A 15,991-nucleotide genomic window follows, 5' to 3' on the forward strand; every position below is an offset into this window, starting at 1 on the left:
CCACACCACCTGTCCCCCACCTGTCCACACCACACCTCCTCCAAGCCGCCCCATCCCCCACCTTCCTCTGCACGGCTTTGCTACTCCTTCATCCTTTACGTCTTTGTTTTGCAGCATGGGGAATTGAACCTAGGGCCTTGGCTCTGAGCAGCTCTTTTTCTACACTTTATTTCAAGACGGGGTCTCACTAAATGGCTAAGTTGCCCAGGGTGAACTCAAACTTGATATCCTCCTGCCTCGGCCTCCTAGCGTCACTCGTCCTCTTGCCCAGGGTTTCTTATGTCCCTGCCCGTGGCCTTCCCAGGCTTGCTAACACCACAGTTAAAGGGCTGAAAAAGAAAAGAGTCAAGTACAGGCCTGCTCTGAGCCCCCTTCTCTCAACCTTTGTCCGATGCTTCAAGTCTACCACCAAGCACTCCTGGCTCCCCCAGAGCTCAGCACAGGTCCCAGGATGCACTGGGGGTGGCCTAGTTCCCACCTGAGGGAACCCTAAGACCAGGCTGAGCACACACAAGAAGCCTGTGCTTCCCAAGGGATGGAACTGGGAGACTTGCAAGGCCATCGGAGTCCAGGGTCACTCTATAGGTACTGTGGGGCCACTCTGGTGTGACGGCCTCCTGTCTTAACAAGGATGGAACTGGTCTTCAAAACCAGTCTTCCTAGTCTACCAGACTTCCATCCTGGAATCAGGGCCTATCCAATGAGTCCCCTCTACATCCTGGAGCCCCTTAGGACCCAAAACTTGGCAGTCTCCTAAAGCAAGATTTCTCCTTTCTTTGCTCAGTGCTTGACTCGAGTCTCCTTGCAAGTAGGACTTGGCTTGTCCTTGCTTTTGATAAAGGACTTTGCAAGGATCCTGCCTAGGAAATGTTTGTTGACTGAAATAAAGAAAAGGACACTTCTCACAATGTCCTTCTTTTAAAACTCACACTCTAGGGACTGGGGAGATAGCTCAGTAGAATAAGCACTTGCCTGGCAAGTGCAAAGGCCTGAGTTCAATCCCCAGTTCCACAAAAGAAAAAAAAACAACAACAACAACAAAAAAACACCTCATGCTCTACTCAAGAAAACATCTATTGAGGCCAGGGAGATAGCTCAGCAGTCTCAGTGCCTGCCTGGCAAGTGCAGGGACTGGGTTCAATCCCCAGCACCACATGCCACATGGGCCCCATCCCTGGGCATGCTGAGCCAGCCACCAAAACCGGGCATGGTGGTGCACACCTGTAATCCCAGTGCTGGGGAGGCTGAGGCAGGAGGATCACTACAAGTCTGAGCTGCATAGGGAGACCCTATACCAAATACATAATTTTTTTTTTTTAAAAAAAGACACATTTCTAGTGTCTGTAGGCTCCAAATGTTTGCTTCTATACAAGCAAACATTTTGCTCTCTACCTCACTGTAGCAAAAGGTATAAATCAAGATACAATTAGTTTTCCTACACCTGATGCAATGAGGAATCTGGACAGCCTTGCCACCTAACCGGCATGGTCTCATCTTGTTGGTCCTGCCCTTTAAAGGAGGGGGCTGGCTCAGCCACATGTATCTACTAGAAAATACAAGTGTGAAAGCATTCCAAACTGCGTGGCTTCACCACTGGCATGACTACGGGCCCTGTGAGAACTGGTAACCTGGAGCCAACGCGAGACGGGCTCGTACTGAGGGCTGCGGGCCAGGGCTCAGGGTCCTGCATCACGAGTCTGCAGGCTCTCCAGGTCTGTAGGCTTTGTCCCCCATCTGATCCCCAAAGAGGGCAATCATGCATCCTTTGTGACCGGAGCCTGCAGTTCCACACACAGGGCTTCTCACAAAGCCAGGCTGGTGTGCCAATCTGGACAGGCATTGCAAGGAGTCAGGAGGCGGGTGCTAGGATGACTGACAGGGCTCTGGCTGCCCCTGGCAGGGCACCAATATGGCCCAGCCTGATCAGAACCCACACCTGGGCGTAATATAAGCATCTCTACCACCAAATTCCTAGCCAGTCATCTCTCATTCCAAGGTCCCCAGTGTCTCCCCATAGAAATCTCACTCTGTCCCTTGTTGCCTGCCTCCAAAATAAAAGGATCCTTGGGAAACCCCAGGAAACAGAGAAGAGGGGTCTGGAGTTCTGACAGTCTTTGAGACTCACCATCGTGTTTCACAGAACCTGGTCCTGCCCTTTCCTATGGCAGCTACACATAGTCTTCTAGGGACCGTGTCCTGGTGTCCACCTCAGTGACTTTCTCCTACAGAGCTGAGCTCTCAGGAACCAGCCTCAGCCCCAAGAACAGGTGGAGACCCAGCATGTGGGCTCCCTCTCCCAGGTCCCAGGCTGCTGTCCCTCCTCCCCTTGCCCCGCGTCAACAGCCTCCCTTTCCCCCCACTGACCACGAGCTCTGCAAAGCAGACATTAAGCTCCTCAGGGTTCGGGATGGGACTGGAGAACTCCATGTACTGCAGCGGGCGGTTGTCCCGCAGGTTGATCTCGGGGAGGTCGCTGCCCCCAAAGCAGCACAGGAAGCCCAGACCATGGCGGCTCCTCTTGCGGGGGGCCATGGTCACTGTGGCCCGAGTGGTCAGCACACAGGTGCCCTAGGTCCTCATCGCGACCTAGAAGGCAGAACAGACAGCATGGGTGGTCAGGCATGGCAGCCGGCAGTCACCACCTTCACACCCTCTCGGTCCCACAGATGGAGCGGCTCTCAGTCTTATCGCCAGGGCCTGCTCGCTTCCTCCACAGCTTCCGCTTCCTCCACTCGCTCCACTCGCTCCACTCTGAGGCATCCACATGTCCTCCCACCAGGCCAACTGAGTCTCTCTCCCTGTCCATCCCCTCTCTTTGTCCGCAGAGAGAAGAGGGCTGAGGCCACAAAAAGAGGCTTCCAGGTGGTCAGAGCGGGCCTCATTTTATACTGTCCACGTCTTGCAGCTGGGATTCTATTCCCTGTCCTCACGAAGACAAGATGTTTGCTCACTCTTGATTCATCTCAGGCTCTCAATGTGAAGTAGTGGGGAGCAAAGGGTAGAGATGGGTGGGCAGGGAAACACCAAGCTTGAATCTGCACAGCTCTGAGAGCAGGGGCCCATAGCAGAACCCAGGATGGAAAGTTCTAGAATCTTCTCAGTGTCCTGCCCCGGCTGCTGTACTCAGGTATGTCAGGGTAAATGGGAAATGTCAGCAAGGTAGTGGCTCACCCTTCCATAAAATGAGGCCAGTGGCCCTCAGAAAGCTCACCCAGAAGTCGTGAGCCTAAACCCCTGATAAGGGAGCAGGGAGGACCTTTGGGTGATGCTCAACACATGGCAGGAAGTTGTCTGCTTAGATCTGCCTTTCAGACAACCAAGAACAGAGGATGCTGGCAAAGACGGGCTGAAAGCAACAAACGTCCAACAGTAGCACAGTGGCTGGAGCACAAAGGGTTAAGAGTCTGGGTCGCCCCCAGGCAGGCTGAGTTCAGTGAGGACAAGACTGAGGAGAAGCGCTGCCCCAGGAATAGCCGTCCCATAGCCTCAGGGTCAGCAAGTCCAATTTTTATAAGATGATATAACAGGAAATATAAAACATGACAATTTTATCAAATTTATTCAATATAAGAGTCAACTGGTTGAAATAACACCTACCCAAGCGACAGGACTGGCAATATATACGAAAACATGCTGCCCCAGTGACGCACAAGGAAAGCTACTACGTGGTTAAACCCAGCACCAGACCACCTAGACAGGGCCCGCAGAGACCAGCAGCCCTGCCTTGATGACGGCCATGCCAGATTCTTCTCCTACTGGATTTAGAGATCTTAATTTTTAGTATATAAGTATCAGATTCTGTTCCTAATCTCTGCTGGCTTGGGAAGAAGGTGTCAAGATTCGGTTTGAGTCCTAAGTCACAGCTGTTTCTCCTAGATCCAGATCACCACAGATTAGAAATGCCCTCACGTTCCCCTGGTTTCACTGGTGAAACACTCACTGCAAGGACGCAGACCTCAAGGACACGACAACCCCATCCTTGGATGTCCTCTGAGCAGCTCTAAGTCCATGTGACTGAGCTCCTACCCAGCGTTCTTTTCCATGAAAACATGAGAGATTTTTCCCAAAACCTTTTGGAACTCAAGGTATGCTAAAGACAAAGCATTTTGAACAAAGCTCTAGAATGTTATCATAAAAAAACATAAGATAATGCGCCATAAATTACGAGACAGAACTTATTCCTAGTGACCTTAAGGCAACTTTCAAAGGACATGGTTTTATTTTCTAACTCTTCATCTAGCTAGTAACATAGTATAATCATATGTGACCTGTCATCTAAACTATGGTTATTTATTTATTTATTTATTTTTGCTGCACCAGGGATTGAACTCAGGATCCAGCACTTATTCTACTGAGCTATCTCCCTGGGCCCACTATGGTCCATTTTAAGGCATTATTCTAGAGCTTTCTATTGGCTCTGTTTCTATCTTAACACAATTTGTGTGATGGGCTTTTTATTTTATTTTTTTAATTATTTATTTATTTGTGTGTGTGTGTGTGTGTGTGTGTGTGTGTGGCCAGCTCAGCCCACCAGGGGGCGGGGCGGGCTGGCATGTGGTGCTGGGGGATTGAACCGCGGTCCCTGTGCTTTGTTCTAAGTAGGTGCTTTAGACCACTGAGCCATCTCACCAGCCCGTGATGGGCTTTTTAATAAGTTCAGGAAACCCTCAAATTCCACAGTAGTGAAAGATGCCTTTTTCTGTTTCTGTGTTCTCAAACAGAGAGAGCTCCCTGAAGGCAGGGGCCATGCTTCTTGTTTCTTTGACATCCACTCCCCCCTTCCACAGTATCTTAGTCACTTTCCTCATTTCTGGGACAAAATATCCAACACCTGCAACTTAAAAAGAGAGGTTTATCTTGACTCAGAGTCTGTAGAGGCTTCAGTCCAGGGTCAGTTGGCTCCAAGAAGGCCAGCGTGGTACAGAGGCATGCTGGAGGAGGAGCTGCTGGTGCGTTCTGGTGGCAGGCAAGCAGAGAGTGCCGAACAAGGAGCCAGGAAGGAGGTACAGCCTTCCAGGTGTTTCACACAGTGACCCACCTCTTCAAACCAGGTCCTACCTAAGTAACAGCAAGCCACCTACACTGACCCTACAATCCAATCACCTTCCAAAGGATCGATCTATGATCACTAGAATGAGGCTTTAGAGAAGTACTGGCAAGTCTAGGGTAAGTGAGCTTCAGTGGGTTGTTATCACTGAAAGCTCTAAAAGGTCCACCATCACTGCCTTTGGGGAACATCCAGATGCAAACCATGACATTTTGTCCCCCTCAAAAAGACAAAAAGGAAAAGATTCATGCACATGTCTTTATGCAAACTGCATCTAATCCACCTCTAAGAGTTGCCAAAGTCCTAAGAGTTCCAACATTACTGAAAACTCTTAAGTCTCCTCTGAGACTCAAGGCAAATTCTTACCTTCGGGCCCTGATAAAAATTAAACACTTTTTCCATACAATGGCACTGATAAGCATTCCCAATCCAAAAATGCAGAAGAAGGGGAAAGGACCCGTGGGACCAAAGCACGCCTGAAACACAGCCCGGCAGACATTAAATGCTATAGCCCCACGTCCAGTGCTCGGGGAAAGCTGTGGTGATGAGACCTGAACTCCCAAGCGTTTGGCGCTCTGCCCCATAGCGGTGCTGGCGATTGTGGCCCTCGTGGCTCCCTCGTGAGCTGGCTCTGCTCACCCCCTGCAGCTTTCCTGAGATGTTTCACCTCCCGGCCTTCTGCAACTTTCTCGACTCTCCGCTGCACTTCTGGCTTTACTCTCGCAGCCTCACACATTGCCCTCATAGGCTCACTGCCTGGCCTCCAAAGCCTTCTTCTGAAATCTGGGTGGAAGCTCCCTGACCCCGTGGCGCTGGCACGCTGCATGCCCGTAAAGCCGGCACCGTGTGGATGACACCACGGTCAGACGCTGGCTTGAGCAGTAGCCGAGCTGCTTTGTATCAAGGCTGCCGAGGCCTCTGGGCGCCCGCGTACTTGGGCATGGTAAATGGAATCCTAGGGAATCAAATCCCTTGGTGGCCTTTCTCCAACAGTGACTGGGGCTCCCTTCTCAAACCAAAGTCTTTCACTTTTGCAACTCTGAGTCTGCGAAGAGCGAAGAGCGGGGCCTTACAGATTTCTGAATGACTGCAAGCCATGTTTCCTGTTGTCCTCCTCCCCAGTGCTTCACTTCTTTTTAATGCTAATCTTTTAGCAACCAAGCTCTCCTCTGCCCCTACTTTATAGGCGGTTCTTTCTGGCAAAACTGAAAACTTTTCCAAAAGGCTTTCTGCTCGCAATTTTAGTATAAACCTGCTAAAAGCAGCAAGCAGAATCCATGCCACAGCCTCCACACTGGAGTCCCTGGAACATTCCCAATCGGATCAATGAGTGTGCCACCCTTAATCTTAGCATCCCACAAAGTCTCAGGACATGAACAACATGTAGACACATTTTCTATCGGAGTGTAACACGCAAGGCCTGGAGTCCAACTGCCTGCAGTCCTTGTTCCCAACAGAAACCTCCTGAGCCTCAGCTTTACTATCAGCATTTCTGCCAATATCCAGATCTTCTGGGCACTGACCACGATTCTGACTGGAATCTTCTTCAAGCTCAGATTATAGCATTCTAGGGCCATTTCTCCAAATGGCCAACTCCAAACCTTTCCATCCACTAGTCCTCAAATCTTCTCAACCATACAACCAGGTAGTAACAGCAACAACTCCACCTCTCTGGTGCTAAAATCTTTCTTAGTCACTTTCCTCACTGCTGGGACAAAATACCCAACACTTGTAACTTCAAAGAGAAGTTTATCTTGGCTTATAGTTTGCAGGGCTTTCAGTCCAGGGTCAGCAGGACAGCATGACACAGGGGAATGGAGGAGGAGGAGAAGCCATGTCATGGTGGCAGGGAAGCAAAGAGTGTTGAAGGAGAAGCCAGGAAGGGAAAAATAACCTTCAGGCTCATGCCCACAGTGAGCTGCCTCATCCAATCAGGCCCTACCTCCTACCAGCAAGCCAGCTGTAATGCACCAAATGTAAACCATAACACAGAGCCAACCAAAGTCATGATGAGAAGATACTCTTGGTCAACTGGAAAATAATGTATGTTTCTGGAAAAGGAAGAAAGAGGGGTCTTTCTTAATCAGTCAGGAAACACTGACTGCAGTCTGAGGACTAGCAATTGCTAAGCAATAAGGAACCTTTGTAGGAAACAAAAAGAGGACAATCCCAGAGGCTGGGGGTGAGAAGGCCAACAGCAGGCTAATGCAGCAATCGTGCTGCATGGTGACAAAGACCTGGAATAAGCAAGGAGACATTGGGGTTTCCGTGGGATGTGGTACTCATGGCCCAGAGTGGGTAGGGCAAAGCTCTGGAATCTGACTGGCTCTCTTAGGAGAATACCAAGTCTGCAGGCAGACAAGGATGGATTACTTGGGGGTGCCTGGCCCCCCAAGATGATCATGTAGAAACAAGACCAGGTTCTCCTTGTTCACCAGCCTCAGAAATACAGCAGTCAGTGGGGGTGGTGGGGGAGCACAAGAATGGGGAGAAACACTCACAGAAGTTGTAGTGAGGCTGGGCCGGGATTCTCCAGAAGGACAGACTGATGTAGGGACAATCTGTAATCCCTTCTTCCTGCCTTCATCCCTCAACTTTAAAAAATAATAACACTAGGAATTGATCCAGGACCTTTGCACTGAGCTACATTGCCAGTTACTTTCATATATTTTGAGACCAGGTCTTGCTGAGTTGCCCAGACTAGGCTTGAACTTGTGATCCTCCTGCCTCAGCCTCCCAGAGTGCTGGAATTATAGGTATGCCCCACCATACACAGCATACTCCTAGCACCCTTCTTTGCTCTTCTGCTCCTCAGCCAGACCTTTCCTGGAGAAGTTTGGGTGAGGGCTGGGCTGGCAAACAGCCAGCACACCCTGGTCTGGTCACTCCAGCTGTTCATGGCTACAACTGCTCCAACTAGTCAATGCCCACACAATACCTAGTATCAAATATTGTAACATCTTCCCCGAATTTGGAGAAGACCTAAGCTGAGACCCTCCAACAGGAGGTAGTGTACCCCGAGAGAAGCGCCTTGCACACTCAGGGCACGCTGCGTATTTGTCCCTTGAAGAGGCTGTTGTTCTACAGTTTATCAGCCTGTCTGCATGCCCAGGCCAGCCCCTCCCTGCGACACCTGGTTACATCTCCTCCTGCCTCTATTTGCGTTTCCTTCTTTGCATCCCAGATGAGAACCGCAGACGTCAGCAGGGAAGAGCTTCAGGGCAGAGGCCCACGGAGAAGTCCTACTGAGGTCACACAACTAGACACAGGGCTGGGATTCACACCCAGGGCTCCACATCTGGACTACAGCCTGGTCACTGCCCCAACAGGGCATGGCTTCCCAAGGTAGCAAGCCTTTGTCCCCATCTGCCACCCCCCATATCTTCCCTCCAATCCCCACAGCGGAGCTTGGAAATACCTCTAGTCTCAGAGTCCCCCTGGCTCAGAGGCTGACGGAGGTCCCCAAGGCTGCCAGCTTCTCTATGACCCACAGGAAATGCCTCCATGCACAGCCCGATTTCTCTCTGACCACCCCCCGATTCTACAGCACCCTTGCTCCAGCTCACTGGAGGCGGAGGCAGCAGCAGAACTTACAGTGGGACAGGCTGGACGCTCCCTTCTTGGCTGGTGACCCTGAGGGGTCCTTTAACCTCCCAGGTCCCCTGGTCCCTCATGTGAGACACCAGGATCATCCGAGCACCTCCACATGAAGCTCTGTAAGGCATACTGGGAGGGAAGAGTGGGGGCCACCTGGGTACTCACTAGTGGCATGGCTCAGCCACTGGCTGCTGGCTTCTTCTCTGCCTCACAAGGTGCAGCTGCCCTACCAGAGCCGGGGACTGGGACCTGCCAGCCTTCGCCAGGCCAAATGGGCCATCAGGGTCAGGCGTGGGAGGAACTAGTCTAGACAGACTTAAGAAGTACCCAGCCAGGAAACCTAGACCAGGAGAGCTGAGCTGGGCCCTGGGTGCTGAGCTCTCCCTAATTACCAACCTGAAGATACTCTGCAATGAATGAGCCACCTGTCCTAAGGACTGGTCAGACTTACACCCACTGCCCAGCCCTACGATGTGCCTTCGCACTTAGACGCAGGAACCTGCATCTAGGAAGCCTTTACGCTGGCTTCTTCTATGCTACAGTACCGTGATTTTTGCCGATTGCGCTGTGGTGTTATGTGCGGTTCTTCATTACTGCCCTGCCTGTGAGGGTTATGCAAATCACAGCAAAGTCATCAAGCTGGAGTTTCCTTTGTTCTGAAGATTGTAATGTACATGCAGTATACAATCCCTCATTCAGCCGCCGATTCATTTAAGGACCTCATCTCAGGAACTCTCCAGCGAAATGAATGAATGAAGAAATGACGTGTGAGGAGCCGTGGATGCCAATCACACTGCTCTGACATGGGTTGGAATGCCAAGTGTACCCCGCACATACATGCAAGTAGGTGTTAATTATACAGAAAATAGAACTTTTTAAGGAGGAGAGCCAGGCAGGCAGGCAGGCAGACAAATCGTGGCCAGAGACCCCAGTCAGGGAGGGAGGCACGTGAGGCAGCCAGCGAGGTCTCCTCTACAAAAGCCCTTTGCCTGAGAGTGAAGTGAGAAGCAACAGGGAAAACAGGAAGCAAGGCCAGAAGGAAACCCAGCGGGCCTGACCTCCAGCGGAGGGATTTAACCTGCCTCCAGCCATGCCTGCTTTCCCCTCTGTGAAAATCTCCCCAGAGAGAGCAGCTCCCTCCCCTCTGCATCCTGTCTGTCCCCTTCTTCCTCCCCTCTTCCTGCAGGGACAAGGTCTCCTCAGGACTGTTAGCCTCAGGCACTGTCAGTACCTCATAGGAGGGCTGCGAGGGCCCTGGCGGGGTCTCTCCATGCCTGTGACCTGGCCAGAATCATGGCCACATGCCCTCTACGGTGAGGAGGACACTTAGCTCTGAGGCTGGGACTGCCTCAGCTCTGACACCAGCATGTGTGGAGTAGGAGGCCACAGTGTTCACCTCCCTGGGACTCAACCTTTGCCAGTCTTGACCTTCCTGCTGCCCACCCAACCCTACTCTGAAAGGTCTCCCAAGCCTCCATCTTTAGCCTGTCCTCAGGACCCCACACACTAATTCCACCCAAGCCAAGAAGGATTTCCAATTATTTGATTTCATGCCCCAATTTGGTCTACAAAGGTGAAGATCTGAACCCCTAAGCCCTGAACCCCAGCACCCACACACCAGCCTTTGTATTTTAGGACTTCAAACACCCTGTATCTTCAGTGTTGACAAGCTAAGAGTACAGACTTTGGGCTGTATCTAGATTTCATCCCACCACTGTCTAGACTAGGTAGCTTCATTTGAAAGATGGTTTTAAAGAAAAAGGCAACAGAAACAAAACACAAAAGCTCTAGTTCAGACAGGCAAATTGACTTGTATAGGAGCACACAGTAGCAGAATAGCTAGCAGTCCAACCTAGCACTGCCCAACCCTAGACCATTAAGCCACAGGGAACGTGGCTCTGAGTTTTCTCAAGTGTCCTAGAGATTCCAATTCCACAACTCATGACGCTGCATTTCCTGTAAGCTGGGCCAGGCATAGCACTGGCCCTGAAATACTACTTCAGCTTCCCTAACGACCCTAGGTCATTATCATTAGAGTCCCCTGTTGCTGGGGGCATCTGCTACATGGCTTGGGCAACACCACCCAGCCACTCAAAGAGACACAGGTGGTAAGCACTAGGACTCCATGTGTCACGTTCTTGTCCCAAACCCAGCACTCATCCACAAGCCTCTCTTTAGTCTTGGGGGGGAATTCAAACTGCCCTCCACTATCTCTTTTCCTGCTTCCAAATATGAGGCAGCAGGGAAAGGACCTACTGTTGGCCCTCTCTATGGTCGCATCCTTGGTAGCAAGCACAGTGATAAACATTTCTGCATTATCTCCCCAAGCCCCAGTAACTCTTCCCCCATGTCACTGTCCCTCCCTACTGATGACTACATCGACAGTTTCCCAGGACCAGACAGCTCACCCGAGACCCAACTCCTACAAGAAGAGGGCTGGCTTTGAAGATGCAGTGCCACCTTCAAACACATGTGCTCCTAACCAGCTTCGAGCCCAAGTGCTGGACACCAACCCGGATAACAAGGCACAGTCCTTTTCCTTGTGGGTGTCCCTTCCTAGTAGAGGAAGATGAGGGGTCAAGGCAGTAATGATACTAAAATTAGAGAAAGCTTTGTAGCATTCAGAGGGGGACCTCATCCATCAGGGACAAAGATGGCAATGGGGACGTCATGGCAGGTTCCCAGGAGAAGGTGACACGCAGCCAGTCTCAGAAGAGACAGGAGAATTAAGGAAAGGTACAAAGGATGGGACAGAGGCAGGGGACACAGCTTAGCTGTAGAGGCAAAGAAGGCAGCCAGCGGCTTTGTCTTTAGGTGCCTAAATCAGTAGGCAGAGGGAATAGGCAGGGCCTGCAGCACCTCGCTTGCCAGCAGAGCTGCAGGCATCCGGGGGAGCCACTGCTTCACCCTCCAGCTCACCAGGTCCCCTGGGGCGGGGGCGGGGGCTGGGAACGGTCCCGAGCTTCCCAGAGCTGCTGCCTGGGACACAAGGAATGTGAACCATTTCCTGTTCCTCAAGCCAGACTGCCGCCTGTGCCCTGAGCCTCCGGTGCTGCTGCAGGGCCACCTAGGAAATGGCCCGGGCCTGGCTGTGCCTTTCCACTCAGGCTTCAGTGCGCAGCTCTCTCTGCTCTTCTGCACCGCACCTGTCTGCCCCCAACACAGTGCCCGAGCACCACGTGCTCCTCACGCTGCGTGGGCAGTCAAGAGCCCCGGGTCCCTCAAAGCCTGCCCTATCCCTGTGCCTCCTCTCCAAAGCTGCCTGGATTACCTCGGCCCAACCACCCCACAGTCAGCTGGGTTCTGTTCCACTACCAGCCATGCAAACTACGTGACTCAGTCTCCTCCTCATCCATGAAAGAGAAGAAATGATAGTACATATTGCCCAGGGTTGCCACGAGGATTAAATTAGCTGACACTTGTAAAGTACTTTGCCTACTAAAAAGCAAATGCTGTCGAAGGCTATCTAGATACGGCGCTCTTCTAGTATGAAGATAACTGAGTGGTAACTTCATGTACTTCAGAAAGCTTTTTTATGAGTTTCATATAGTATTACAGGGGTAAGCAACCCTTCCAGGAGCTAACCACAATCCACAGAGTGTCTCTGTAAATACAATTTTAGGGAAGTCCTCCGTACCTACTGGTTTAAGTACTCACTGTGGCCTCTATTTTCATACGAGGGGGGACTGTATGGCCCCTATAGCCATAAATATTTACTCCCTGGCCGGGCATAGAAAACGTCTGCCAGTTTCTTAGCTAAGCCCTGTGCACCGACGATACCTAATTGTCTCTCGTCTACATAAACGTGTTTGGTTTTGTCCCACTGGCTTCCTCCCCGGTCCTGTCTGGTCCATGAAATCCAGAATGCAGCACTCTAAACCTGATGCTTCTAATCACAGAAAAGCAACCATCACCGCCTCTGAACCAACTGTGCTCCAGGCATAACTACAGCCTTCACCTTCCCAACTTTCTAGAGAAGGAATACAAGACTCCACAAGGTGCTACACGCAGAGCCAGGTCTCAGCCCCACACCAGCCGTGTGGCCCCCATGTGGGGTCCTACGCAGAAGAGGCTGCCAGGACCGACAACATCTGCAATGGGGACAACAAAGACTTGCCTTGGCCTCGTGTCCCATGCTGGCCATGCAGACAAGCAACCCCAGGCCTATGCTTTCCCAGCAAACAACCTGGGACCCTCCTGGCCCCCAGGCCTCAGGCAGGATCTGAGCCTCTGCCCAGCTGGGGAGAGGGCGGGAAGCAAGCTCTTTCCAGGGCTGGGGAGCTATTTTTAGCAGCTGCCTAAATTATGGTTTTGCCCCCGTGCTCTGGGAAAGGCAAAGAAAGCAAAAGTAAATGCTTTCAGCCCCACTATGGGCAAGCCCACAGAGACTGAGGGGCAGAGAGAGGAGAGCAGGCACCTTGCCAGGACGGATGACACTGGGAATCCCTCCGCCTGGCTTTCTCTCACACAGAGGTGAAGGTGGGAGCTGTATATTCTCCAATCTATTTTCTCACCTTGAGAAATAATAGAGAACACAAGCAGGACACAAGAGAGGGTGGACCTCAGTGCACTTCCAGTGGAGGACATGCCAGCTGGGAGCCTGGCTTAACAAAGCCCAGGATAAGAGAAGGGTTAAGAGAAGGGCTCTTTCTGAGACCTCCTCTATTCCTTCCATAGCTGTAGGACCTGTATCTGACCAGTAGCTGCCAAGCACCTCCTTGCAGCCTCGCTGCAGCAGCCCTAGACACTGCAGCTGCTCCAAAAGATACTATACCTACTTTGGCCACTGACGGCTTGAACTTGGACCAATCACCAGGCTTAAATATGGAGGCTTAAATTTGAACCAATCAACAGGCTCTAATTTGAACCAATCAGCAGGCTCAAATTCTGACCAATCACAGGGCTGCTTTTGCTATCTACAAGTAGCACACCACACTTCTAGAGGCCTCCTACCTCTTCTGTCTTCCTAAAGCTTCCCTCTAATAGTCCTGTGAATCTGCTTTTGATTTAAGCAGTTCCCAGGCAGTGTGACTTGGAAGGTCATGTAAATCTAGTTGAGATTCTTATCCCTGGTAGTGCGAGCAGAGTGAGTGGCACTAAAAATTAGCTGTCAATAGCAGGGACTGCTAATCATGAAGAGTTCTAGAGACCAGCATCAGTGATGACCAGCACTGACCACGCTGGTGGCGGCAGAGGCCAGGGAGGACCAGTGTCGAATAGCGGCAGCATCTTGCAGTGACAGGCCAGCAAAGACTGGCATTGATCAGACTCAATTGGAAGTGACTAACAATGGCCCTCATTGATCAATGGTGTTAACTAGTGGCAAAAATTGCAGAGACCAGGTAAAAGGAGCTCCTCACTGCAGCCGAGGGTCAGCCTTGGCAACGGAGGAGCTAACAAGGGTGGCGGAAGGCCCCAAGCTGTAACTCAAGGGCAGAGGGCTGCTAACTCAGCTGCACCTTTCTGATTCCCAATTTTTACCTGCATCAAAAGGACCCTCCTCGGATTGGCACCGCTTCCAGGTTGGACCACAGCATATACGTGCGTGAAGGCAGAGGCCAGATAAAGGCAGGCACAGAGCACTGGGACAAGGGGAAAGGCACCACTGCGGTTAAGTGTATGGCTTATGGCAGAATAGTTCACTGGCCTAGAGTTGAGAGGTGTGTGCTAAGCCCTGGCCAGATCTTCCTGGGGTCAGTGTGGAGGGCAGATGATAGGAGGGAAAAGCAAACAAAGATAGGTTAGGGGGTGATTTTGTCTGTCTGGGTGAAAGTTCACGGGGCCTTGAACTGCCCAGAGTGCAGAGGAGGAGGTGCTGAATGCCCAAGGTGCCAGGGCAGGGATTTAGGGGCGAGGTGCCAGCCTGTCTCGGGGAGAATGAAGGGCCTGGTCGGGATGGGCTAGGAACCTAGGGATTTGGACTGACAATGAGGAGAGAGGTAGGGAGCTCCTGGACAGTAGCTGTGAAATCAAAGAAGGGCTTCTGCCATCCACTGGAGCCAGAGGTCTGGGGCTCCTGGCCGACAGGAAACACTGAATCCATCATGGCCCCTCCGTGCTTCTGGGGTGCCCAGCCCCTGCTCTCACTGAGTCCACATAGATGGGGGCATCTCTACAGAAGGGGACAGGCAGAGCAGTGTACAGCCTCCTCCGGTGCTCTGAAGCCAGCTCTCTGGCAAGAGCCTCAGTACTGCAGACCCTGGGCTGCAGGAAACCCCCATGGGCCACTCCCCCTGGGTAGCCTGTCACCCAGGAGTACAGGACCTGATACCTGGCACATGAGGTCTCTCAGGACCCCTGGGATGAGTTTTCTTCACCTCCATCTTTCTTAGGGTCCTGCATTTGTACTGGAAAGGCTTCGTGTGCCCCAGGCCCTGGCTGGCCAGAAATCCTGCTCCAAGGCACAGTTTGCCTCCTCAGGCAGCAAAGTAGAGAGAGTAAGAACCAGGACAGGTGGGGATGGAAGCCGGGCTCTCCTGGAACATAAATGTATTAGAAATGTAAATCTGAGGAGAGCCCTCAATGCCCCTTGTGTTCACACAATTCCATCTCTCCTTTCTTTCACGCTAACAAATATTTGTTGAGCACCTAAGTATGGGGCTAAAACCTGGGAGAACACATGGCAGCAAGAGTTCGGTTTGGTAGGAAAGACAGTCAGTAAAGCAAATGAACATAATGAAGGGTGGATTTGGTCATAAGGGGAGTGTGAATGTGAGTTGGAAGAATGTCTACAGAATGGGGGTTCTGGTCTACCCCAGCCTTCTGGCCACATAGCTCAGGTGGGGACAGCATAGAGCAGGAAAGCAGGGAAATAATCGAAGGCTAAAGGTCCTAAAGCTTCGGGGTCAGAAGTCCTGCTCCAAGTTACTGATTCTTCAAAAGACTGAAAACACCCCAGCTACTGAAACTAAGAATGGGAATGGGTTAGTTAGAAAACTAAGTAGACAGCAACACACTTAAACTGCACATGGTCTTGTATCTTCTACCCATGGCAGATCTGTGCCACAAATCCACCCAGTGTGAAGCTGGTTGAGCTTACTCAGATCCTAAGAGCTCCCATCCGCTCATTATTCACTTATCTGGTTGTTCATCCATTCAGCCACTTCTGGGCTTTTTCCTAACACTTACTCTCTGCCTGGCACTGACCTTAGTGGCTGGTATGAAAGGATAAGTTAATCAGACGCAGCTCCTGACCTCACAGAGCTGGTCTCCAAGTTCAGGGTCCTCCTTGACTGTTCTTTGTCTTTGATCTCTCAGGCCCCATCCTTTTAATTATTCTTGCTTGGTTTTCTTCCAAAATGCCTAGGATACATTGGTTTCATTTCCAAATATCAAGCTCTAGACCTG

The 15,991-nt window shown here is 51.4% G+C and overlaps 1 protein-coding gene across 1 annotated transcript in view; it reads right to left on the bottom strand.

Annotated features, from left to right (window-relative positions):
• The window catches only part of Daam2 (dishevelled associated activator of morphogenesis 2), a 107,853-nt gene that overhangs the window by 40,292 nt on the left and 51,570 nt on the right, over window positions 1–15,991 (bottom strand). The window contains exon 2 of the mRNA XM_004624168.2: window positions 2,365–2,586. Coding sequence (XP_004624225.1) covers window positions 2,365–2,532 — 168 coding nt within the window. The 5' untranslated portion in view covers window positions 2,533–2,586. The remainder of the gene's footprint in view (window positions 1–2,364; window positions 2,587–15,991) is intronic.

The sequence above is a fragment of the Octodon degus genome, unplaced genomic scaffold (genome assembly GCF_000260255.1).
Source record: "Octodon degus isolate 3935 unplaced genomic scaffold, OctDeg1.0 scaffold00005, whole genome shotgun sequence".
Taxonomy (NCBI): domain Eukaryota; kingdom Metazoa; phylum Chordata; class Mammalia; order Rodentia; family Octodontidae; genus Octodon; species Octodon degus.